The sequence below is a fragment of the Micromesistius poutassou genome, assembly GCF_964030765.1.
Source record: "Micromesistius poutassou genome assembly, chromosome: 10".
In the NCBI taxonomy this organism is placed as follows: Eukaryota; Metazoa; Chordata; class Actinopteri; order Gadiformes; family Gadidae; genus Micromesistius; species Micromesistius poutassou.
In genome coordinates, this window is record NC_140280.1 from 17,082,929 (window position 1) to 17,110,212 (window position 27,284).

Genomic DNA, 27,284 nt, shown 5'->3' on the forward strand with positions numbered 1-27,284 from the left:
AATGGGGGGAATTTACCTGGAATGGGTTGAAGACCTGATGTAATTAACAAAGCTCACATTTAACTTGACCTTTATATATAAAAAAAAAAAAACATGTTTATTATGACTGTGTGGCGTTTACCTTTTACCACGCACTGCGACCGCGTCGCATTTATTTTTGTTATAAACGAGAATAGTGGGGTATAATATTGAGGACCTATTCAAGATCCTATTCACCTATCAAACTAAAGTGTGAAGTATTTTGTCAACTAGTGTGTAAATACTTGGCACGCAAGTCTCACAATAACACGCACGCTCTCTCTCTCTCTCTCTCTCTCTCTCTCTCTCTCTCTCTCTCTCTCTTTCTCTCTTTCTGTCTCTCATATTTTTATAAAACCATGAAGAATACTAATCAGTATAACTATATTTAAGGTAATCAAATTACCTAATGCCATTCTTCTCTTAGAAAAAAGTAACTAGATCTTTGAAAGTATGTATGTATAGATGCATACAAAAAAATGCATACAAAAAGGAAATCATGAATATATATTTTAAACTGTTTAGCTCTTATATAGGTGAGGGCAATACAGTGTTAACCTAATCGTCTGACACTATGGTCATTGATTATTTGTTAGAAGCAGAAAAGCCTTTGACTCTTTGTTTGTTGGTCATAAACGTGTAATAAAGTACTTATTTCTATTTACTAAAAAAATATTGTAGTGGTGGAACAATATTCTTTAGATCCTGATCCCATTCCCACATTCTCTGAATTGATCACTTGATTACTAGAAATGTATTTTACTGCTAATAATATAATAATAATAGCTAATTATGAACTTTATACTAACATTGAATTAACATAGATCTACCTACACAATATCAATTCAACTTAATTAACCCATTTTTGTCATGCATAGTAAGAATATTTATAATTTCATCAAGTTGGCCTACATGTTCCAACATTTTTGAAGATATAATCCACATCTCATATTACTTGCCTCTGTCCTTTTCAGTTTCTTAGCCAAACCCACAATGAATTGATTATTACCCAAACCTCTATTTGCATTTCAAAACCCTCCCAGTAGAGGTCTCCTGAAAGCCATGTACTGACTGGGAGAATACGTGTACCTCTGTATAGTAGGGGGAAAATAAAACAAACAGTCCAAAGGTTACAATTGGTGAGGGAAGAATTGTGTGTTTTCATGTTAAGTGAGATGTACAACTGTGGCAAATGTGCTTTAAACACTTAAAAGAGAACAACTTCAACTGTGCGTTGTGTATATGAATTAGGGTTTGGAACACCGACCATTACTTAATTAGACGTTCTCCTTGCTCAATGTAGACGCTATAAATCCTAATAAAAACATACAAACAAACAAGCTAAAGCCCATCTGTTGTGGAGTGGAAGGATCTGGTAAAAAATGTGTTTGTCGAAAAAAAGTTTATTGGTCAATGTATAACATACTGATAGGTATTATTTTTATAGTGGCTTGTTAAATCTCTAGAATAATTTGCATTGTTTGTGATTAATTGTCACTTTTCCCGATTTTGCTACACATGCCTTTGACCTCTACTGACACTGTGTATTACCTCTCTTCATTTGATGTCTAAAAAATAAGGAACGTTATTAATAAAACAAATGTTAATTCATATTTTTAAATTGAAATATGACTGGGCTTTACTTAAAATAAAGTTTGAGAAAAATAATGCACTGACAAACTCTGAAATAAAGCACCACAACACTTTGCCCACATTGTTAATATTTAATGACTCAATCTCTGAAACCGTTGCAGCAATAATCAAGGGTATAAATCTTCCATTGGAGAATATCTTATAAAGTATTCAATGAAAAACAAGAACATTAGCTGACCGAAGTCCCCCCAATACTGATAAGAATTTGTGTCCATGTAACACTGGCTCACAGAAGGGCCTCCGAGTGTCAGTCGCCTACATCTTAATTGAGCGGTGATTTGGAATTTACAATATTTGGAAGACTTACAGTATTTAGGATTTGGTAGCATGTTGGAAAATAATAGCCAAGGTGAAGAACTCCCATTGTTTTCCTTCTACTTTAAGCCCTTTTGTATCTCTAAAGCAAAAGAAAGGCCTTGATGTGCACAATGTTCAGCATCACATTTAATCACACGAGGGGGTATGAAAGGAGTCATATGCACAGGAACACAGGGAAAGAAGGAGAACATCACTGGAGGTATAATGGTAGTAGATTGAGTTTTTATGGAACGCTTCATTACAAAACGACTCGTTAGTCATTCCATTGACACAAGTGGACATTGGAAACACAGCAGGGCTCTCGATTTAATTAACATCCATTTATTTTCAGTCCTCAGATTAAGCCACTTGTTGGGGGGGGGGAGGGGGGGGTTCTCGCTGGCCAAACACCACTGACTTGACAGAGCATTGTTACAAGGCATAGTAGCAAAGTATGAGCAATAAATAAAAGAGGCAGGGTGCATCGGACCCCTTAGGTTCTTCTCAGTCGTTGTCCACCAACTGTTCACCAACTGTCCTCCAACTCAGGATACAAGAGTCAAGATTCAGGAGTTTAGGGTTGGTTTTCCTAGGAAACACCTGGATCCAAGCTGTCCATCACAAACTATCCCATCCCAATTTTTATTTTGAAACGATAATACCATGTCACTTTGAAGTCCATTTGCCATCCACAATTCATAGTACATTGAGCTGACTCTGTCTGCAATTGGCTAATAGGTGTTTCCAGTAACAAATAAATTCAGTTTAGAAGGATCATTGTTTTGGTATTAACTGCAAAGGGAAGAAAAGTTCTTCAGGAGTCCATCATAGCATTAGGCTGAACATCAAATTGTCTTTATTTTCTCATGTTGGCAATGTACCTCTGTGTGACCCAATTCAAGCTTCTCTCATCCTGGCATGTTCCTGGGAAAGAAAGAGTGATGTAAGAGGTAGACACTCTGTATACATGTAATCATGTATTACTAACAGCCATGATAAATGACAATAATAAAGAAATACAAACATCTTGGGTCAGGTCGGCCTCTTGCTGATGAATTCCATTAGCTGAATTTGCCCCATGAACCTGGAAATTATTGAAGAAAACAGAAATAATATATATATGTTAGAATGGACACTGGAGCAGTTAAAACCAAACTTCATAGAATTTGTATAAAGAATAAAATTTCCCTGCTGATAAAATACCAGCACTATTTACTTGTCGGACAATAATCAACACAGGAGCTACTTCTTGGAGTTAATACAAATAAGTATTTGCATTAAAAACTAAAGTGGGAAAATACCAATGGTTTTGTATAGCTCCATCTTTTAGCATCAGATCTGTGTACTATTGGAGCTGTTCCTTAATATACCCTAGCTTATCTTGGGTCGAGTTATATTAGGCACCACTGGTATGACTGCAACATCAATGTCTTACGGGGCTTTTGTCGGGGTGCCTGCCCATAGCCTGCACCAGCTGGTCCACGTGCTGGTTGTGCTCCATGGCGTTCCTCAGGGCGTCCTCTGTGCTGAGCAGCCTCTGGCGCAGCCGCGTCACCTCAGAGTCCAAGGTGGAGGGGTCGAGCATGGAGAACCTCCGGTGGTCCGGGGAGGAACGCTCCCGACCCTGGGGGGGGGGGGGGGGGGGGGGGGGGGAGACACATTTAAGGAGTCAGAGTGTTTTGTTGTTGTTGTGGATAATTGTAAAGAGTATTAATACCTGTAGTATCTGTAGTTGCATGCATGGACTTGCGTAAATTCCCACCACTGTTTCAGTCACGTAGCAAGAAATGGAAACACCTTTTTTTAATCATTTATCTAATTCTCAAAATGAATGTTCTCAGTTTTAACACATTCATGTGGATCTGCCTAAACACAGTGTGCTTCAAAATGTTTTAGATATCTTAATACTGAAACACTTAGTGTTGTTGTAATGTGTTGTTGTAATGCAGGAATAACCCAAATCAATGAATTAATTTTATAGAGGAGAATGGACTGATTTAAGAGCAACCACAGGGAAAGCCAGCAAGTCGAGTGCATCCCGGGCTTCACATACAACCCCCTCATATCGATGGATCTCAAACTTGCTTGTTCACCGGACACAAGACACTGTTCCTCAGGTCTCACTCAAGGATTTGGTTCAAATCCTCAAGGACACTGGACCATCGAAACAATCCTAGCGTTCCCCCCCCCCACAACCACACCCTCTTCACCAGTAGGAGCAGCTTGTCGCGCAGAGTCTTGATGTCCTCTTGGAGCTTCTGCTCCTTCACCCTCCACTCGGCCTTGTGGACCTCCCTGCCCAGGTCCCGCTCCAGGTCTCGCTCCATGTCCCGCGAGTGGCGGTGGGAGTCCAGCAGTAGCACACGCAGCTCGTTCAGACTCCTGGTGGGGAATAAAAGAGAAAGACCATGGTTAATAAAGGGGTTCCCAACCAAGGGTACGCGTACCCTAGGGGGCAATGTGAGCAGGGTCCAGGGTTTCCTTCGGAATTTCGAATGACCATGATAAATATTTCTATTTATTTAGACTGAATTTATACTTAAATATTGTCAATATTGACAAAGACCATAAATAGGTGCATGCCAATGCTTCTTCAAATTTAACAGTTTTAATATAATAATTAGTCATTAATGGACATGGTAGCTCTTGATGTGCTGTCTGTATATACTGACGCTGACCCATCATAGTGGGTTTTCATTTTTGTAATATTTGTATTACATTGGGTGTTAAATAATGAGCACATACTGCAGAGTGTCTAGGCAACAGTCTTAAACTAAAAGTTGCTGTCCAATCAACTCAAAATAAACCAGTGGTGGACATATGGGTTGGCCTGAGTGGCAGTTGCTCACCTCTCTTTTTTCAGTAGCTCCTGGCTGATGAAAACCAGCTGCCCAGATGCATCATGGGACTTCTTGGTCATGGACTCAAGGTCCGCCTCCAGGCGCAGCTTCTCCCTGGCAAGGGCGTCGGCTCTCTTCTCCCCCAAGCGCACCTTGCCCTCCAGAGCTGATGTGAAGGGCACACCATAAAAGCTCGTCATTGTTTACTGTTTTACATGGTTTTACATGTTAATGTTAAACATTACAACCAACACTCAAGATGGAAAGACAATAATCAAATTATTTATTACATTTCATGCCCTAAACTTTTCAGAATCATTGTGAAATAAACTCCCAAACTAATAAGTCATAATAGTCATGCTAGCCTAGATAACATGGATATTTGGTGATTATTATTATTATGCCATGGCCTTACATGGTGTTGTTATACAATAAATATGCATGTGAAGTCAGTTTACCAGAGATCTGTGATTTCAGCGCATCCACGTGCGTACTGAGAGTGGAGACCTCTTTTTCTCTTTTCACCAGCTTCTCCATTGTTTCTGGAAAAAATACAAACATAATTTTGCCATTTGTCTTTTTCCGTAAATAGTCTAATAGGATATTCGATTATATTCTGTAAAAAAATAAAATAATACTACCCATATGCTCAAACAATGTAAACACAAAGTACCTTCAATATTCTGTTTTCGTGTCTTTTCATCAGAGAGCGCATTGTCCTCTATAACCTAAACAGGAACGGATGACATTATGGTAGAAGAAATTAAGAAATTGAAGACAACTTTTGTGGGTGGAAAGTGCAGCTATCTACATAATGGTACAGACATGGGTATGTTCTCTTCCCATAGCTGAGAGAGCATGTGAGCACCAACATCTAGACACGACGAGCCCCCTTGTACCCACGTTGGCATCGTGGGACATGAAGCGGTCCGCCTGGATAGCCTGGAGTCTGTTGGCCATCACCCTGAGCTTCTCCTCCAGCTTCTGGATCTCCTCCCGGCTCTCCATCTGAGCCTTCTGCAGGGCTTGGTAATCGCTCATCTTCTTCTCTGACAGCTCCAGCCTCTCTCTCAGATCCTGCCCGCTCCTCTCCTGCTCCGCCCGGAGCTCCTCCATCACCGCCAGCCGCTCGTCCGCCCTCTGCAGCTTCTCCGTGGCGGTGCTGAGCTCCTCCGCGGCCTCCTTCAGGCCCTGGGTGTCGACCGCCCCGCCCTGGGCCAGCTGCTCCTGGGCCTCCTGCAGCCTCACGCTGAGGGTCTCATGCTCCTTGGTCAGGATGGCCGCCTGGATCTTGTGCTTGGCCTTGAGGTTCTCCACCTCCAGCATGTGCTCCATCTTCAGGCTCTCCAGGGAGGCCCTCAGCTCCTGCGGGTCCTGCTCTTGGCCGGCCGGGGTGGCCCGGTCGCCGGTCAACGTGGCTTTCAGCTCATCGTAGGAGCGCTGGTGGTCACAGACCATGGTCTCTAGCTTCACCTGTCAAACGCCATGGGAGTAGTTTCAGTTTCATGAGGATTTCATGTTTGGATTTCAGCGCACACACAAAACTGCCCTGCTTTTACATGGGGGTAGTTATTACAATTTTATGAATGCCTTATTTCACGTAAAAAAAAACAAAAAAAAAACATGTTACCTTCCAGCTGTCCATCATCTCCATGTTCTCCCTGGTGGCCTGTTGGACCTTCTGCTTCAGCAGGCCGATCTCCTGGTTCTGCCGCTCTACCAGCTCCCTCATCGTTTCCATCTCCTGCCGGCCGGCGGCCAGAGCCTCCTCGTGCTTCTGCCTGAGCTCACTGCTCTCCTTAAGGCGCTCGCGGCCCGCAGACAGCAGCTGTTCCCGGAGGACGGCCTCCGGCTGAGCACCCGTCACCGCTTGGGAGTCCTGTTGACCGCCCTGGCCGTCTTCGCCGGTGGTGAGCTGCTGAGCCTGGAGCTGAGCCACCTCGGCCTGCCTCAGTGTAAGCTCCTCCTCCAGCTGCACGATGCGGCTCTTCTCCTCCACCGTTGTTTGCTGGATAGAGAGACAAGGGGAGCCGTCATGACGAGAAGACTCTGGTATCAGGGAAGAAGAGGGGGCCAGGGATAATGCCTGCCTCCTGTTCAATGGCGGTATGTTGAATGGTTGCCACACTAGCTAGGGTGACACAATCAAAAGCAGCAGCACACCGACATATTTTAAGGTATCATGAGCACAAAGCCTGCCACCCTTAGAGCAGCAGAACATTGATACTTTAGGGACGTCATGAAAATCCCACAGTCCAAGAGAGTCATCATCAGTAACAACTCCAAAATATTGTAACAGTGGCAGATTGTTTTCTGTTTTAGCTCTCGCTGTACTTCAATATATATTTTAAATAAATATGTATGAAGCAAATACATTTTTATTCATACAAATATCCCAAATTCCAAGAAAAAAATCACAATTTTTTACCACCAGATTACATTTTATCTTTCTTTCCAATCTATTATGAATTTAACAAATACAAAGCCAAAAGACAAACCAATGTGCCACTGTCTCCAAGATTTGTAGAGCCTATTAAATGTCTAAAACAGGAATTTAAGACGATAGCGAAAGCCATTCGTATTGCCTAGTAACTGCCAAGCAAAAAGGAAATAAATCAAAGGAGAAAAACTCAAACAAGCAAAGATTGAATCTCATCATCATAATGCTGCTATCTACTTATGGACAGGCACTACCAAACAACCTAAACTGTATACCTATCACTCAAATGTCAGAGAAAGGGAAAAAGAGAGGAGAAAGGGGTGTAGATGTTAATTTCAACCACCAGGACACAAAGTGTGCTAAATTGCAGTGTTGCGGTGTTGATCGAGTCTGGCAATATCAGATTGCGGACCAACACGCGATAGAGAGAAAAAGATGAAAGGTCTACGAAAGGTTTGACATCCTTGACGACGTCACAGGGCAGTTTGAAGTCAAGACATGAGATAAGTCAGCAGAGAATCAATGCCACGGCGTGAGTCTTTTTTTCACCTTAGTTCTCTTACCCAACCTCAAGGCCACTGCATCATGGTTGGGCCTTCCCTGTTGGCAAAAGCAGACCTTTTTGTTTTGTACGGATTTGGATAGACGTGTCGATTATTCCGAGATCTCTCAACCTTTGGGTGCCATGGTTGATTGTCAAGGCACGGCCATTTAAACCGTATTTGAATTCAACTTTACATATTTTTACCTGTGAATTAGATCCTTTAACTGAGGTTTGTATGTCTGCAGAGTTCAACAGAGGAATGATTTTGAATGTCAGAGGAAGGGAGAGTCAAGCAAGTCCACGTGTGCCAACCAAGTATGGACCGATATTGATTTATACGAGCGATTTTTAACTAAAACGATACGATTAATATTGTTGTTTCATTCTGTACAATGTCTACACAGACATCCTTCTCCATGCTTAAACACATGTTTGGAGAATGAGACAATAACAATCGGGCAAATGAAATGTGTAAAAGTACAACGATAAATAAAAAGAGCAGTGCATGATCACTTGGAACTGATGTAGCCACGAATGCAACCGAAAAATGGGTGCGAAATGGCACGACAAAAAAAGCAACCAAACAACAGGATGTTCTGGTCGAGCGAGGCTACAAGCACCGGGCTTCTCGGGGTTTTACCCTGTTGGTTTCTAAATCTTTCTGGAGCGCCCCTGCTCTTGATTTCTCAAGCATCAGACTCTGCTCCAGCTGACGTATGCGTGCGTGCTCCAGTTTGGTCTGAGTCTACAGAGAGAGGGGGATAGAAATAGAGAAAGGGAAAGGTGGAGGAAATAAGAGAGGAAAGAGGACAAAAAAAAGGAGGGCAAGAAACCCAGAATACAGATCGAGGAGATATCCCATGTGGAAAAAAGTTCAGAAAGGAAAGAAATTCACATGCGATATTGTTTTAATCTGGTAAAAATTGGAATATATCCTTGAGTATGTGGTTGTGCATTACCTCTACTTCAAACAAATGTAGAATGCTTTGCATGTTTAAAGGAATATGTGAGTTCCAGTAAGAAATGCATGCAGCATGTCTACACCAAATTGGTTTTATCGTGATTCTCCTGTGTTCTTGTCGGACCTTTCATCCCATGGGATTGGAAATAGAAATTAGAAATGATACAGACCACAGGGTAACTGAGAGAAAAAACTTGCCAGTGAGTTCAATTATCAGCTACAGCATAGTTGTTGATGTGGGATCATTCAGGGCTTTGAACTGCCAGTGAAGACCCAATGATCACTAGAGTGAGTGGGTAGAGGATGGTGGTCGAGGGCAGGGATTTGGATTGGGGATTTAGGTCAGAATCCCCCTCAATCAAGATGAAACAGAGTCTTGCTTGTTAAGCTTGTACTTACCCATGTCATCGATACTGTCAGACAAACCGACTAAACACTGTGCCATGGCTCCATGGCACGATGATCAACCAATAGGAACTTCAGTCTGCCTTTCCCATCAGATATAATTTGAATCGTAATTATAGAGCGCCTCATCCTATTAGGGTGCTCTGCCAATTATCTGTTTTATCCTACTCCATAAGTCAGCATTGCTTGTATTTCGGAAACAGTATGCAAATACAACACAAGGTACAATACGGCACACACAAAGAGCATACAAAGCCTCACTTGTGCTTGTCTACAAAAAAATTGGACATAAAATGCCCAATGAGATGCAGCCGGAGCAAACGTTGGCCAATGAATTTCAAATAAACATGTGGCAGACTGCATGAGAACACACCCATTGTTTCACATGGTGGAACAAATATCTATCTAGCATTTGATTCTTCAGTTGTTTTTTAATCACTCAGACCATGTCTGCCCATCAATATTGTGATGTCTCTCATGAATCCACCCGGGATGATTAAACAGGTATCTGGTGTTTGTTTGTGCTGATAGAATACCTCCAGATCTCCTTTTGTAATGGACTCCTCCTCCACTCTGAACTGGAGGTCCTCCACCTTCCTGTGAGGACAGGAAGTCACGGTGAGGTAACAGAATAGCTTCCCACTTCCTGTCTACCTCCTGGCCTCTTCATTGTCATGATACTGTCAATGCAACCTTCGTATGGAATATTGTAATTATTGAAACACAATGCCATATTTTAGTTAGTACAAAGCATGACGTGTATCTCATCGTCTTACATGTGTACAATATATATATTTAAATCATTCTACAGGTGACCTAAACACAAAATAGTGTATACATTACACTAGTAACTATGCCAACAACATATGTGGTCTAGAAGTTGACATGGAGATGTGACTTGCATACCTTTTCTCTTCTTCAAGCTGATTGGCCAGTTCCACTTTGTCTTTTTGCGTGCTGGCTAGCAGAGTTTTCACCTGCTGCATGGTGTTCTCATTCTCCGTGACATACTGTATTTAAAACAGCATCAACAAAACACGTATTCGTTAGTGCAAGGACATGTTCGTTTGAAGACTCACGTTCTCAAAGCTGCTCAAAGCTCTGAGAGAATAATAACCCTTTAGGCAAGTGGACTGCTAATCAGCTCATTAGCTCCAGTCTAGCCTTCACTTGCCTGCTGTTGCTCTCCTGGCACTGAAGCGGCTGGCTTTAAATGAATCATAACTTGGCCGTGATGCTATCCTCAGTGGGCCTTCTAGCGGCCATCTTGGTGCAGATCATCGGTGAGAACTGAGTGCGGAACCTCCCCCACTCTATTATGATGGCCGCTAGTTGACTTTTCAATATCTCCCTCTTTTTCAACATCAAATGGCATTCTCTATTCTCACCCATTGAATACCTTAGCCTCCAGAAGCAAAATAAAACTAAATAAAACTAAACTACAGTCAAGGAATAAGTTAAATCCATACATAGCTTAAGGGTCCCTTATTTTACCATCAAGTGTCAAGTGTTAATAAGCCATAACAAGCCTACCCACTGTACCAACTGGTAGCCTGGTCCATCTCACCAGTGCAATGCAAAACCAATGAGCCTGATGACGCAGTGACTATACACGTTACATGCACCCCCTAAATTCCATAAGTAAAACGGAGAGCTGAAATAGAAACATCGGTGTGCCCATGCGTAGTAATGACTCGGCTCTCATTCAATACATTCAAACCTACGTTATCGCTATGTCATAGTGAACAACACACACCACCGAAAGGGGCTCACCTGCACATGCTGGTTCTTGAGGAGTCCCATCTCCTTCTCCACCTGGCAGATGTGGCTGGTGGCCTTGGCCACCTCGCCCCGCTCCAGGTCCCGCTCGGCCAGGAGCTGCTCGATGTGCTGCTGCTTCTCCTTCAGGGCCTCCTGCAGCGCCGTCGTGCCCGAGATCTTGCGGGCGTAGCGGGACGACGTCTCCGTCAGCTGCGGGAGGAGAGAGGGTGCACCGGGTTCAAATGAGGGCGGCTGGTGGTGGTGGTGGGTGGTGGTGGCACAAAGTATATCGTCTGTGAACCATGTATAAGATCAATCGATCAGGAGAGCCGGGATACTATTATTAATTCAGCTACGTTTGGAAGGAATATGCTTCAAACGTATTGATGCTTTTATTCATCTCCCATACAGCAGCATTGTATAGTCTGCGCTAGCTGCAGGAAGAGAGGGCGCGCCGGGTGGAGAGAGGGTAGTCGGTTGGTGGTGGTGGGTGGAGGAGGGCCAGAGGGGCGGAGAAGAGAGGGAAGAAGCAACATTAGGACAAAAAGAGAGTGAAAGAGAGTAATGAAAGGACACCTGGGAGTGCTGCACATGGTAGCATGGGTTGGATGAGACTAGACTGTGTTTTGTTCTTGACCACTAGAGGGTACTCTAGTAGCAGACCTTTTGAATCGGTTCAATGGCAGATGATTTGCAAATGGTGGGTTTTACTTCCGTCCCGAGTTCACGAAACACAGCAGGGCTCTCTAGCCTAGCAGCACCGAGGGACCGGGGAACTGGGCTTTTCTGACGCCTGTATGGCCTGGAAACCTCGAAAAGAAATGAAGCCATCGCAGCTCTGAAACCAACCTTGAGGATCCCTGCATGGTACAAGCTAAGGGAGCCGTGCTTCCCTTATTTCTAACACAATAACCACCAACTATTGAACACAAGTGCACTAAGTATTACCTAGTAATAGTAAATGTCGTCTGTTAACTGTGATAATCTGTCATATAAAGTAGTTTGAACATGTCAACAACAACTACAATAAGACTGTATTTCCAAACGCATAACCGCACACATCTTTGCATTTCTTATTGCAGTTATTAAATGCCACTACTAAACACACTAAATACACACTGAGAATATATTATTTGTGCACCAAATATAAGCTCAATCAATCAGGAGAGCCTAGACGTTATTAGCTATTCAGCCTAATCTGGATGGAAAACCCTGAAAGAGATAATGGTGCTGTTAATCATCTCCCATACAGCAGCATAACATTGTACGCGTTAGCCGCAGGAGGAGAGCGCACGCCCAGTTGAAGGAGGGCGGTCGATTGGTGGTGGTGGGGGGAGGATGGCCAGGGGGACGGAGAAGAGAGGGAGAAAGTGAGCTGAAATACATGTGTTGTAATGAGAAGTGGACTGGGAGGGCTGTACAAGGTAGAGAAAGGATGGATTGAAGGAAGATGCTTTTCCGTTCTTGACCACTAGAGGGTACTCTAGTAGCAGACCTTTTGGATGGGTGTAGTTCAATGGCAGATGATTTGCAAATGGTGGGTTTTACTTCCGTCCCCCTGGGCTATGTTTGAATAGAGCGGCTGGGTTCAGGAAACACAGCAGGGCTCTCTAGCCTAGCAGCACCGAGGGACCGGGGAACTGGGCTTTTCTGACGCCTGTATGGCCTGGAAACCTCAAAAAGAAATAAAGCCATCGCAGCTCTGAAACCAACCTTGAGGATCCCTGCATGGTACAAGCTAAGGGAGCCGTGCTTCCCTTATTTCTAAAACAATAACCACCAACTATTGAACACAAGGGAACTAAGAATTACCTAGTAATACTAAATGTTGTCTTTTCACTGCAGTTTTAGCATGTCAACAATAGATCACATTTCTTAATGCATTATTGCACATCTATGGTTGGCATTTATCTTTGTATTTCTTAAATGCCACTACCAAACACACTGAATACAAACTGAGAACTACACTAGAGCTAAGACATTATTATATGGACACAGGTATTGGACACTGGTCTGATAGGCAGCAAAACAGACGTCATATTACTCCATAATTGTCTGAGGCATAGCTACCTCTACCGAGGTATAGCTGTCCAAGATCAACCCTTAAACAAAGACCCAATTTGAGAACACACATTGAGAGGTAAGTGAATCAGTTCAATCTGTAAGTGTACACTGTAGTACTCTCATTGCAATGGATCCAAACTGCATTAAATATAGGACTGTGATTTAACCAGCCTTGGTGTATAATAAAAGGACCTTATATTCCCTCACACCTGGCTTCCTTTGGCAACATGGTTTTAACAACGGGCGTGGATTAGTTTAAAGTCAGCCCGAGCCCCGCACCCTGTTAACATTCTCCACTTCCTCATCAGTACACATTATTGGATGTGCGGCGACAGTTGCTCGGTTCAGCGCTTACCAAATGTCTGAGAATTTCTAAATGCTAGATAGTTGTTTGAAGGGCGGCTAAAAGATTTACCCGCCATTACGTTTGACAGAAATTACACCTTACTTGAAATGATGCTGTCACCCGCACACTCCTCCGCAGTGAAACAACTCGGAGGTATAGCGACTCACCTTGTAACACGCAGAAAGCTTTTTAAAACATTGTAAATGGATTTACTGAGAAACATTACAATATTTGATTCGACTTCATTTAAATATATTTTAACCAAGGACGAGAAAGACGTGCTGCGATGACAAGTATTTACAATCACACACGACTTCTGCATGTCACCGCCCTGATATGAATGGCCCTTCATATTGATTAGTTCTGCTAAGCAGAGTTTTTTTTAACTCTCTGATCGTTTCCTAAATGAGCTAGCTGTTGCCATGCGTGATTGACCTCGCTGTCAGTGCATGAATGGGTGAATGTTAGGCACAAATTAAAAAAGTGGCCACAGGTAAGAAAGTGCTAAATAAATGCAGTCCCATGTAATATTAATCACACAGGTTCGCTCTTGCAAAACGAAAAAAAATGTTCTATGCTTGACTATGCTCACCAGTCCTGCGCGGCTGGGCCTCCCCCCTACAGAGCTCGCCACAGAGCTGACAGAGCTGATGGAGGAGCTGCTGGGGCTGTGGGCCAGGGAGGACACCCCCATGGCCATGCGCTTGCTTTTCTTGGCCTTGGCCGGACTGGTGGAGGGGAAGCCGATGCGGATGACCTTGTGGACGGGGGCGAACAGCCCGAACTTGGGAAGGCACTGGAAGTACCTGTGCGAGACGGAGCACAGATAGACAGGAAGTGAGGTCTGAGTTTTTCTTCAGAACAACAACAAGGTATGGGTCTTTTTTGAAGTTAGTTTAGCTTGTTAATGCCCATGGTTTGCCTGCCATCTGCCATGTGTAAATACTTAATCGAAACAAGCGGCATCATTTTTTTTTCTGGACACAGGGATGAAAGTTGAATAAAGTTGAATTGTCAGCAATTAAAAATGAAGTAATCATGAACATGTATGACGTATGTGTGGTGTCCGTTTTAGATTAGGTATTGCCGTTTGCTGTTTCAGCTGAAATTAAATGCTGCTAAGGCAGTTGTTTAACAACTAAGGAAATGAGTGTCTTCTAGTGATTCAGCGTACAACATACTATCACTGTCAGCAGTGGATGCTTCATCGATTTAAATCACGTGATGAGGATCTCTTTTTTATGTTAAGTGGATTAAAGATGTCGAAAAGAGTATTTACAGACAGCAGAAACTAATAAAGGTGCAGAGGCAGTTATTTCAATCTCATGATGAATGACACATGATACATATCAGCAAGCTTTCAACAGCAATAGCATTCATTGGACTAGTTAATTCATTCTTGCTGTGCACATCGCTATGTGTCATCCGCGTACCTGGTCCCAGCGACTGCACCGTCGTTCTTCCCCAGAGGCTCGTCCAGCTCCACGCCGCACCACTCCCCCTTGGCAAAGTCTGTCTCGCCGATGTAGCGCACTGCGCCCATCTTGGTGCCGCCCACCTGAACACACACACCGGCCACACGCGTCAGCGCTCTGCTGACAGCCCAATCTGGAGGAAACGGACTGTAGCCGATGGGGACAGGGAAAACAGCTGTTGGGGTTGACTGATAATCCATAAAGTTAACAGAATAAAAATATGAATGTGAATGGTGCTATTTGTTAGCTGGTCAGGGAAGACACCTGAAAAATAAACATCAAACTATAATAGACTCAGATCTGGTGCTCCAAAAACATTTATGGTGCAAAAAAGATCTTCAATTGAGAGCATACACACACATAATTTAGTAATTAGTAAGTATTAAGGGAAATCACTCTTCAATCTTCAGAACAACCAACCTTCCTATGAAAACAAAACCACTGGAGTCGTCATCTCTAATGTCATCAATATGTAAAAAAAAAAAGGAGCTGCACATTTAGTATCGTCTTAAAATGTTCTACACAGAAGAGCATGAGAGCTGTTGTCGACCCTCTGGCAATACAGGACAACATGTGATGAAGGGCTTAGCGTGGAACATAAAATAAGAGGAATGCCTTCGAGATTCCTCAAGATTTGATTTGAGGCTTGCTGATAAAATAACCAAACATAGCCAGCTATGTGTTTGCATGTTTGCAGGCTCTCTCCTGCTCTCTCGAATACAATAGAGAGCAGGAATATGAGATCATCATTATCATCAAGTTATGGTCGCTACCAAAAATATTAAGCACATTTCATGGTGGCTTGTAGGGAATGTGTTTACTGTACTCAATCTGTACTCAAAGAAGTACTAAATTAAAGCTATTTGCTATTGGATTCATTATCGTGTGCAGATGGAGTGGAGCTGCACTGGTTTTAGTATACTTCCTTTCAGAAATTCAGTGTTGTCAATAGTGTCCAGAGTTAATATAGTCTTATAAAGTCATGGTCTAGACAGGTTGAAGTGGATCTATGTTACTGCTGTACCTTTAAGGAACAAACTACTCCCAGTCACTCTCCTCCTCCTCCTCATTTCCAGAGTTGGAGGAAGAATACCCTTTTGCTTGTCATGTGATAATGGAATTTCTCCCAATTCATGCACTTATGTAAGAAAAACACTTCGGAAACACAAGTCTTTGTTAAAGGATACAGCTTTGCTGTATCCTTTGAAAATGAATAAAACCGTTCAACAGACTTTAACGTCTGTCTCACACAGCAAAAATAAGAAAAAAAACTTATTTTAAACTGTTCACTTTATACTGATACAAATGACAAAAATTAATTTATTATAAATTAAATTATTATATTTTTTCATTAATTTCCAGCTTCGGCACAAACAAGATGATGTTGACTATTTATCAGGACCAAACTAGACCAAACAGTCTATCAAGAGACATCGGCTGGCTCTTTGTTTACAATATATCTCAAGGATTTCCTGCTTCCTGTGGTCCTCATAGTGCTGAATCACCATTACCAGCGAATGCCTCTCATCCCGGGACACATGGTCAACACATGTGCAACTGTGACACATGAAAAAAAGGAAGAGCTGTGTAAATCGCGCATCGTACAAACATCCTGTCCCTCATTTGCTACGCTGTTTAGTTTCTAAAACTCAACAGTGTGATGTGGCATGGAAACACTTTTGACTAAGCCACAAGAGACAAGCTAGACAGCGTTTCTCACAACACAATTTTGTGTGCCTTTGAAATCCATTATATAACATTGATATGCCAATATACAGTATATCTTGAAGGTAAGAAGTACAATTTAAAAAGCTCTTCAAGTTATGCTCATTAATTCGTTTATACGTTCATTAAGATGAAAATGTAATAGCATTTTAGAAAATAAACACCTTATTAAACCTCAACCAGCAAGTGACAAGAGTGTTTTATTCCTGATGTGTGTGTGTGTGTGTGTGTGTGTGTGTGTGTGTGTGTGTGTGTGTGTGTGTGTGTGTGTGTGTTGGTTGGTTGCTTCAGAAATGCAGTCATAGCTTCTATTCATTAAAGACCGTGATCTACCATGGTCCCCTCAGTAGTGGTGGCAGATCCAAATCACCACATGTATATGGTTATGTAAAAGTGGTTTTACATTGATGTATGTCTCTATTAAAAGAACGGCCCAAGTGATGTGGTTTGTGTTCCCACCCTACAAAACCAGAGGAACTCATCTCATTGGTGCCTGTTCATGCTCTCTCACCCTCTCCCCTGTTTCTGTCTCTTTCTCTCCCTCTCTCCCTTTCTCCCTCGCTCTCAAGACTCCTTTCAAAACCGCTGCTCCTGCGGTAACCATAATAACAATAAAAAGATTTGTTTCATTTTTTTTCAAACAAATTAACCCGTATTCTGTCACCAATGTGAAGAGGAACCGGCTGTCCCGTACGACTCCCTAAACTATCATACATTGGTTGAAGGTGGTGGAACTTCACTCTAAGTGAATTGACATAAACCAAAACCAAAGTGCAAAGGCTCTGTCTAAACAATATACATAGCCCTCAGTTGTGTTTCTGTCTCACATTACTGTTGCAAACAGTTGAATAAAAAACATCTAAAGCCAGTTGGAGCCAGATAGCCTGCTAGGGGACCAATCTGAAATAAATAATTAGTGTCTGCAGTAGCTTCTAGACTGTGCTGCTGATTGGGTGTGTTTAGGCAGAGCAGAGGGTGAAGGTTTTGAGGAGAAACGGACACAAGCAAAGTAGGCACAGAGGCCTACCAGGCACCTCTCCACATGTCTCTGACTGTTAGTTCATTAAGATAACTCGGAAGCGACAGTTAATTAACGTATAATCCATATGCAACACATCCAAAAGCAAACTCCCTCGCTCTCTCTTCTGTATCCATCTCTCTCTCTCTCTCTCTCTCTCTCTCTCTCTCTCTCTCTCTCTCTCTCTCTCTCTCTCTCTCTCTCTCTCTCTCTCTCTCTCTCTCTCTCTCTCTCTCTCTCTCTCTCTCCCTCTCTCTCTTTCTCTCTCTCTGTCTTTGAACCCTGTGGTCAAACTGTGAGGACACATTCAAGCCAAGTAAGAAAGAAAAACATCAAAGAAATGCCACAATTGTGGTGGAAAATGATGCACAAGAAGTCACAGGTTTTGCCACTGAGGTTGGCTTGTACATGTTTTCATGATGAATCATTTTAGAAAATCACACCCCCATGATGTACCCCATGATGGATCACATTTTAAAACCAGATTTAATTGGTTGTCAGGCGCTCTGGTTCTTTGGATACCAATTAAAACTGTTTTATATTACAGTCAGATGAATGCATTATTAAGATGAGGCTTGTACATTTATATTATGTTATATTATGCTCTGTGCATAATCCTCTCTACTTTTCCACTGTTCTCTGATGTATTGGGTTTTCGTGACATGGAAAAACATGGCCTAGCCCTTTCTGTTCTGACCTGGTGATTAGTTTTTCTGTAATTGGGCATAGACGTTGTAACTTTGGTAAGGCATTGTAGAACACCATTCTACCTTGTGGCACCACTGAAAAAAATAAAAAGCCTCAACCACCTTATTATCTTGCAGCTAAAATACTTTCCTCTGCTTATCTCTCTGGATTAAGAGATACTTAATTAACATAATTTTAATGAAACTAAGCTAACTAGAGATTCCTCTTCCAAAACACTATTCCTGACACTGGAAGCTGGCTCTGTTTGCCTCCCTGCCTTTAATTAATGTAATTTTAATTAAACTAAATCCAACTCAAGATTCCTTTTCAAAACACTGGAAGCGGGCCCTGTGTTTTCCCACCCCAGATAGAGAGAGAGAGAGAGAGAGAGAGAGAGAGAGATAGAGAGAGAGAGAGAGAGATAGATTACATTGGAGGAGCGGCTTATGGTGAAAGACGCATAGCGCTGATCAATGTCAGGCCTGCTTCTCCCTTCCTAAGTGCTAAAAGTAATCCAGGGTGATTTACAATATTGACCAGTAGGAGAGAAAAAGACAGGGCGGCCACAGCCACCCATTCGCCCATACCCAGGGTCGGTGTAGTCGCTGTCCCTGGTGCCCATGCAGCAGTAAACAGAAGGCAACACGACCCAACGACCAATAAGCCACAGGGGAAAATAAACTCAAGAGTGCTGCTGGGGATGGGTGAGAAAATGCACAAAAAGAGGAGGGGATCGTTTTACCAAGCGTTGGCCAGAATGACGTGCCCTTCCAGTGGTACGCACAGACAGGATGAGGAATCAGCAGCATGCTCAGCTCGGATAACAGCAGAACGCTAGTACCAGGGAAGATTGATTCTGGGGAGATTTCAGCAGTTTTGAAACTTAGACAAACGCCTGAAGCCAGCTTAGAAAACGAAGCTGACTGTGCATATTGGAAGTCTGTACATAAAGCTAAAGGGAAGATATCATGTTATGGTTGGTTTACCAGGCCCTGTCTCTTCAATCTCCCCCCACCCCCCCAAAAAGGGGCTAGCAAAATCCCAAATCCAAACAATAGCAATAAAATACTCAGATCATATAAATAGCCATCCGCTGAATATGAAATGTGATTTATTCTTTGCTATTTTTAGTGTGCTTATTGCCCTCACTACAACAATAATGACCCCACAGCTCCCAGTCCAACATTACCAAGGTTATAGAAGCCTCGCGAGAGAAGAGACCGGCCCTGCTGTAGGCTATCAGAGTAGAAGATTTATAGCCATCAGTTAATGGCTACAGTGGATAAGTTAAAATATCTGGTCGCCACTTAAATGAATCACATAAAAACCCAATGTTCTTTAAAGTCGTTAAGCTCTAGGGCTATGTCTTAAGCGTTTTTTTGTCTTTCGTAGCGTTTTGAGATCACTTTAGCAGACGCTTCTTTCAAAAGAGACTTGAATTCAGATACATAATAGTAGCATGTGGCAGTTGCAAATTGCGTTCAAGGACACCCAGAGGTAATTTGGGACATTTGCGAGTCGAACCCGGTACCTTTGTTTTGGGCATCACCCTAGTCCCATATCCCCCCTCCCCTCCCCTCCCCAAGCTAGCCCCTCCCCCTGCAACTCACCAGAACGCGGTCTCCCACTCGCAGGTCCTTATCCCCGCCCTTCTTCACCGAGCCGCTGTCGGACATGTTGGAACCCGACTCGTTGCCCGTCTTGGCGACGCTGTTCAGCAGGCCCTCCCTGAGGGGCACCACTATGCGCTGGCCTCCCGGACCCATCCCCCCTCCCCCGCCGCCGCCTCCACCGCCACCGCCGTTACCGCCGCCGCCGCCGTGATGTGTACTGTGTCCCTGCGCCACCTGGGAGTCCGTGGAGTGGCTGTCGCTGCTGTCTCCCACCTGCTGCCGGGTGAGCTTGGAGGGCCGCGTGAAGATGCCCTGCTGGGCCTGGCACTCGAAGTAACGCACGCCGCCCACCGTGCCGTCGTTCTTCCCCACCAGGTCGTTGAGGACCACGCCGGCCCACTGGCCCGGGGCGAACTGGGTCTCGCCCAGGTAGGCGATGACCCCCAGCTTGATGCCGTTCACCCACACCATCTCCCCCACCACGTAGTCCCCCAGCACGTCGTCGCCCACCTCCGACAGCTTGGTGGGGGTGATGGGCTTCAGCGGGACGTCTGCGGGGAGAGAGAGGGGGACGGAGGGAGACGGAGAGAGAGGCCGAGGGAGGTCATTGATTGGCATCGTTGTTCAAATATAGCAGAAACTTAGAGCATCAATGCCGAAGCAATGAACAGATCAAATTTAAACTGATAGTGTCCATGAACAAGAAAACATAAAAATTGCATAAAACAACAGCTATCGTGGTCTCCAAACTACAAACTCTCTTCAAACGACTTTCTAAAAACCAGGTCATGTACTGAATCCCTGTGTCACCTTCCGAACTCCAAGCCTATGTGGACCGCCCCCACAGCACCACCCATCTATCTGCTCCAAAGTTTATGTGATGGCATTCAGCACAATGGTGGAGCTCAGGCCAGATTAACCGGCGCCACTCACCCTGCTGCTAAAGTGGGTCAGAGATCTACGCTGTGTGTCTCTCCGTGTGTATGCGTGTGTGTGTGTGTAACTGTTGTTGTGCTGTGCTGTGATGTAAACCCGACCCGGGCTTCCGAGAAGAGTGACAGAGCTGTCTTTGACGTGGTGTTGACAGGCTGCCTCGCCACTGGTTCTACACTGTAGAAGGCCAGGCAGGGCGACCACAGCACACACAGCGTCTGCCGCTGCTATACTAGGCCATACTGCCGGGAAATGGAGCTTGGTTGGTCTGCGTGTATGTGTGGGTGTGTTTCCGGTTCTGGTCCAGTTCAATGCCAGAACGGTCTAGCTGGCAGAATGAGAATTGGCCCAGAATCGGTCTCTGTCTAATGCATTAATCACTCCCATATGCAGGGATTGTGAGACTGGGTCAACATGAAGGCGAATTCATGACAACTTACAAAAAAAAACTTTGCCTTGTTATCTCATTTCCACATCCTCATATTATGTATGTATTCGACAACAACACCAACAAAAACAAAAACACCACTGGAAAATGTAGTTATCTAACTTCCTGTAGAAAACAGCAGGTTTGTTTTAGGGTATGGGGGGAATGCAGTTAATTTGTTATGTATGTTCGCTAAGAGCAGGAAATCATCAAGTGTCATCGTGTTATGTGTTGCCTTTGGGATTGAATGGGCTTCCATGTATTGCAGTCCATCGACAGCTTGTGAAGTAGTGGCAGGGTGTGGAGAGTGGTGGGGGGGTTTCAAAGAAAGAAAGGTTTGAATGGGCGAAACAACAGTTTATAGAGGTTATCATGGGCTTTTAAGCAACAACAATGCTAGCTAGTTCTATTGGTTGTCTCACATATACACGCTTTGCATCGGCAACTAGGGTAACTTAAATAAGAAGAATGGACAAAAGGACCAAAAAAAGCCTATTTTTTGGCAGCACATCATCAGCGTACCGGTGCTGAAGAAAAATCTACAACTAAGCAAGACCCATGATCTGTGTTGCCGGGGCAACAGGGAACAAGAAAGGGATGGGTGGTTGGTGGTGGTGATGGAGGGGGGGGGGCTGCTGAGGGCAAAAGACACCCTGGCAGAAGTGCAGGAAGGCCCGGGAACACAGCCCTCACTTTCACCATTGTGGCCCCTGCTGCCGCCTCCCACCACCACCACCACCACCACCGCCACCGCCACGGCTGGCTCAATCCAACCATTCATGGGATGTGCACAATGGGCTCCGCACAGCTCCTGGGAGCCCTAGCCTGCCCCTCCACTCTCCCTCTCCCCTCCAGTTCCTCCCTCCCTGGGGGTCTTCCCTTCTTCACCCTATCTTTATTACCCACAGTACATTCATACACATCTGTTACAGAGAGAGAGAGAGAGAGAGAGAGAGAGAGAGAGAGAGAGAGAGAGAGAGAGAGAGAGAGAGAGAGAGAGAGAGAGAGAGAAAAGACTGGACTTTCTCTTCACATTGTCTGCTAACTAAAAATGGAGGCTGCTTGATCCATATGGTACTGACGGGGGTGAGGTTGTAGCTTACCATCGAGCTCATGCTTAACTATATTAGGTATAACTTGACACTACAGACTGCCTTAACAATACATTTGCATTAATGTTGCATTAAAATCTTAATAAGTGTGCCTAAGGCCAGAGAAGGAGTAAAACATCTAATCATTGGAGGAAGTTGCCTTAATAGGGCAAGGTTCCTGCCTGTTCCTGCATTTGTGAGAATAATAGCTGTAAGCACCCTCTTATTTATACGAAACCATTTATTTATACGCACCATTTATAAGAAAAAGAATGTCTTCGTCTTATTTATTTTCTAAAGCGATAGCTAAATAAAAACATTCCAAGGGAAACCTTTTTCACGGACATATAATCAACATACATCATCCTGTTTCAAGGATTTGAAACCTGTGTGTTTGAATGCCCCTTAGCTAACCCTATGAGATCTCTCATGCTAATACTGCTGACCAGAGAGCAGCTGGAAAGTGTGTTTATGGCAGGTTGGACTTAAAGACCAAAGAGGGCATGGGCCAATGCTTGGAGCAAGGTGACTTCTGTGCAATGCAAATGACTGAAGGTGGAAGCAGGAGAACTAAATGTTATTTTAGTTCTCCATAGCTTGAGATGCTCAGGGCGCAGGGACAGTGGGTGGAAGTGGGGGCTTGGGGGAAGGGGAGCACAAACTATTTCACAACTTCCTCGATGGATCTGAAACAGCTGGCAAGAAAGTGGAGAAGGCTGCAGTGGTCTTCCAGCATGACACCCACCGCTGCAATTCAGCGCACTGCCGCCGCCCACCTCAAGCTGGCCAGACGGAAATGGGTGGGGGTGCGGTGGAGGTGGTGGGGCTGGTGGACCGGGATAGTGTCATGGAAGTTCATGGGAATATTTGTTTTACATCGAAAAAAGGAGGTCTCCTTTATGTTTAGCGTTTCTCATCAGATTGATTAATTATTACAAAAACACAGTCACTCAGGAAACATACTAACTCATTTACATTTGAGTTTGTATGCTAGTTATAAGTTAATTTTTAGTTTCTTACTCAAGATATATATAGAAATTTAACTAAATCAGGGGATTTATATTGTGAGCAGTGAGTTGTAGTACACTGCCAAATATATATATATATATACACATTTATAGAAGTTTCAAAGTTGTTTGTGAATTGCATTCACATACAAACATTTAGGAGCATAGAATATCTGCCCTTTCTGCAGACATAAAGCAGAGGTCCCTGGTAAATCCCAGCTGAGTGTTTTCACAGCTGGGATTTACCGGTTTTGTAAACAGAAGTAGATTTAAAGCATTCCAGCTTTTAGTGTATTAACACAAACTCTTGTCACACGTATCTTATTTTCAAATTGTTTTTTTGCAATCTAGAATAGGCTTGTTCTATTGGGGCCTAAAATGGATTAGCCTTAATAATAAACGTCCTCAATGAAACAGTAGACTTGAAAAGAGGAAGTTTATTATTAAGTTTGCTTAATTCAAATCTACTGTTTTAATAGATCTAATAATCTTCCTCTATTAGAACAATGGATTTTAAGGCACTACTCTTATCACATTATTTTTACAGTTGCTATTTAGTAATTACTTTCGTAGACACAAGTCATTATTGACCAGGTAGTGGTAAGGCATCGTACTCAGGGATATCTACAGGCAGATTGGGATTCAAACCAAGACCCTTTCGCCTGGGAGTCGACCACCTTACCACCACACCATCCTGCCTCACATTGCACTGTGCAGTGGGTCTGGGCTGTATACTATATACAGCTGTACGCCTCATTGCATGCATGGGATAGATTTGCGACCAACATTAACTTTCCATCCATTTATGCGTTCACACATGACAACACATCACTGGGTATTGTCACAGCCCGGCTGAACGGAAATGGAACGGTTTGTTTGTGTTTCCCAATACGCTGATGTTATGGTTTTGTCACACAAGATAACAAACCGAGTCACGGCATTTTACATTGTAAAGAGTGAAGCGCTGGCTTACTGTCTTTAGGGATGACGGTGCCGGACACTGCTCCGGCTGAGGTCCTCCCCACTGGGCCGGAATGCTTTGGCCCCCGGCCAGGGATTTTCAGCCCGCTGGATTTGAGCATATTCATTCTAGACGGCAGTCAGAGGGAGACTGGTGGGGCGTTTTGGGCTAAGGCTGATGCCGAGCTGGTGTCCCTGTTGTAAGGCGCGTGGATCCCAGGCACTAGATGTGGGAATGGCGTCCGTCTTTTTCCATGTTTTAGCTGTGGGGAGTGGGAGTGGTTGGAGGCAAAGACACACACATACACACACATAGGTGTAAGGAACAGAGAGAAAGGACATTCAGGCCACCGTAGTTACATCTGGGTAGTTCTGAGGAGGAGAAAACATTTTTCATCCACTAGGAACTTTTGATGTGTTGGACTTCTGATCATGGAAAAACAATGTTAACAAGTCTGCCTCTTGCTTGTTATACACTTTTTAGAATTAGAATTAGAATCAAATTGTGTGTACGGATTAATTATGTTGTTAGTATAATGTTTTTGCACAAAATTGTTAGCATATATAAGCTTATTGCTAGAAGGATAATACTGGTCTGAAGGAGATTCACATTGTTGTTGTTTGGTTGTTTGGTTTCTATCTAGCTCAACTCGAAGAGTAGGGCCCTAAGACTGCATTTGAAAATGATTTCCCACTGGGGCCTCCCATGCTTGGAGCGTGCATTCACTGTACTTAAAAATGCTTTTGGGAAAAAAGCTTCTACAAAATGGCACATATATTTTTCACTGCACCAGCATTATACTTTTTTGTTCTACTTGAGCTTAGGTTGTTCTACAGTTTTAAACCTGATTTTTTTTCAGGGAGACAAAGAGCCTCTGCCTTTGTACCCTTATAAACAAGTATTATACACAACGGTTATCTTTCTGTGTTGATATTATAGCCTAAACAGGAAGATGGGTCAGTGAATTTAGACAGTTCAGAATTCCAGAACCCCGGTCTCTTTGGGCCTTTGAGAAGACCGTACAGAATTACAGAACCTGGTCTCTTTGGGCCTTTGAGAAGACCGTACAGAATTACAGAACCTGGTCTCTTTGGGCCTTTGAGAAGACTGTATAGACTATCAGAACCCCTGTCTCTTTGGGCCCTTGAGCAGACCCTACAAACTATCAGAACCCCTTTAGAGATAAGTTCCATGTCATCTAGAACTACACTGTGCACTCAAACCAGGCCTATTTAAGATTAGCTTCTCACAAGTCAGTAATACAAGTAATGATCCAGATTAAAGTGCAAATTGGAACCTAAATAATCTCTAAATCCTGCCAGAAGTGTTTCAACATTCAAACAATGTTGGTTATTTCTACATGACATAGGGATTTTTTTTGTTGCAAATCTTTCATTCAGCCTGTTCTTGTCCTAATGTATGACATTATCATTATCTTGTTATGCAATATCATATTGTTTTAAACAATAAATCATTCCATGATGATAGGTAATAATCAAGTTACAAGCAAGTGCATATGATGATATCATCATTATCGTTATCTATTCAAGCCACTGCTGGTCGATATTTAGTGTATTTAACAGGTTCATTTCATGATTGAAACCCTGCGTAGGCCTTTGCCTAAATGGCCGTACCCCAATTATAACCAAAGACCCAAAAGGCCTTGTATTGTATTTGACGTTATAAGCAGCATGTTGCAAAACACAACACAGGCCCTATTCAGGCAAACCCCAAAATATCCTCGCATTCTCTTCCATGGTTTGTTGTTGTTATACTGAATCAATTGGATATTCTATAATAAAGATGAGCGGTGCCCATATATAAAGCATCAGTCCTATCCTAATCTATCTTAAAAGGACCCGACATGCCGGTAACATAACTGGAAACACAGGAATGCAGGACCCATTGCCGCTTAGCATCTCTAATATTGCATTCAGCAATAGATTTACAACAAGGGAACTAATTTCATTCACAGTGGATACAGGGCATTGGGAGGATAATGCGCACCTCAACAATTGATCACAACGCTAGTTTGATCCATTGTTGTAGCTACTGCGGCAACGTGGTCCAGAGACTGCCCTTCAATTCAACACACAGATATTATCTCATGTAAAGAAAAACGCTAAACACTCACCTCTACGGATTAAGAAAACAGAGCGTCGGTGCTTGTCCAAAACCGGTGAACTTTAAATTTTCCTGCAGGAAATGGGTTCGGGTGGGTTGAGCCACTCCCTGGGATGCAAATATGGATGCTGAGCCGAGAAACTGGAAAGCGAGAGTGGGGATCAGTGAGGTGGATGATGCGAACACCAGTGTCTGTCAGCGATCGACTTCACAGATCGCCTGTCTGTCTGTCTGTCATTTCGTTGCTATGAGGTGTATTCTAAAAGGGAAAACAAATGTATTGACCACTATGTATAAAACTAGACAACACTTCACACGGGTCCAATCTGCGTTTAAAAGTCCAACCCAGTACCGGTGACGTTATGGAACCGAACTTTTCCGATGTATATCCTGCAATGAACATAAGATGTTAATGATGTATATAACTGCTGTAGAAGCCATTCGCTTGTGTTATTGGCAACACTGTTTTGATTTGTGAGTCAAAAAGCCAATGTTTGACTCAACCCACTGACTAGACAGAACAAAGGGCGGGGAGGGATGGGAACAGTGTCTACTCGCCAGATGCATGCGTAGGCACTTACTCATTTAATCAAAATATATATCCACCTAAAACGTGAGCAGTAAACGTAAACACAGTTTGTGATAAACATTTGAATATTCTAAGATTAAAGGGTTTAACCTAAACGTGTACGGTTTTTTTTTATCTCGTCCTTAAGGGTGGGCGGAGCCAATCAGGGTTTGGATACCATGGAGTTTTCCAGCGATAACTCTTGATACGAACGATGTGATTGGTCACGGCAGCTCATACGCAGTATTTTGGGAAGGTGCGATTGGTCGCCGTGGATGATTCTAGGTTTGACAGCTGAACCGGGAAACTGGAGATACTGGTTAAGG

General features: G+C 43.4%; 1 protein-coding gene across 1 annotated transcript; it reads right to left on the reverse strand.

The window, feature by feature from the left end:
• Positions 1-1,785: 1,785 nt before the first annotated feature.
• clip2 (CAP-GLY domain containing linker protein 2) lies at positions 1,786-26,585 on the reverse strand. Its single transcript, XM_084474582.1, has 18 exons — positions 26,401-26,585; positions 24,279-24,528; positions 19,845-20,398; positions 14,763-14,887; positions 13,922-14,135; positions 10,932-11,129; positions 10,065-10,168; positions 9,695-9,755; positions 7,798-7,848; positions 6,439-6,816; positions 5,712-6,281; positions 5,482-5,536; positions 5,267-5,350; positions 4,818-4,974; positions 4,179-4,350; positions 3,404-3,592; positions 2,993-3,052; positions 1,786-2,892 (listed from the first exon to the last, which is right to left on the reverse strand). Exons 2-18 carry the CDS (start codon positions 24,391-24,393, stop codon positions 2,866-2,868), a joined length of 3,114 nt encoding a protein of 1,037 aa, XP_084330708.1. The 5' UTR covers positions 24,394-24,528; positions 26,401-26,585; the 3' UTR covers positions 1,786-2,865.
• Positions 26,586-27,284: the final 699 nt, after the last annotated feature.

Bases quoted from the DNA above. Each gene is read 5' to 3' on its own strand.
- clip2 (XM_084474582.1), bottom strand. From the start codon at position 24,393: ATGAATATGCTCAAATCCAGCGGGCTGAAAATCCCTGGCCGGGGGCCA. The intron at 10,169-10,931 runs GTGAGCCCCTTT...TTTTAAATACAG, and splicing joins TCAAGAACCAGCATGTGCAG to TATGTCACGGAGAATGAGAA. The intron at 7,849-9,694 runs GTATTCTATCAG...TTTTGCCAACAG, and splicing joins TTACAAAAGGAGATCTGGAG to GGAAGGCCCAACCATGATGC.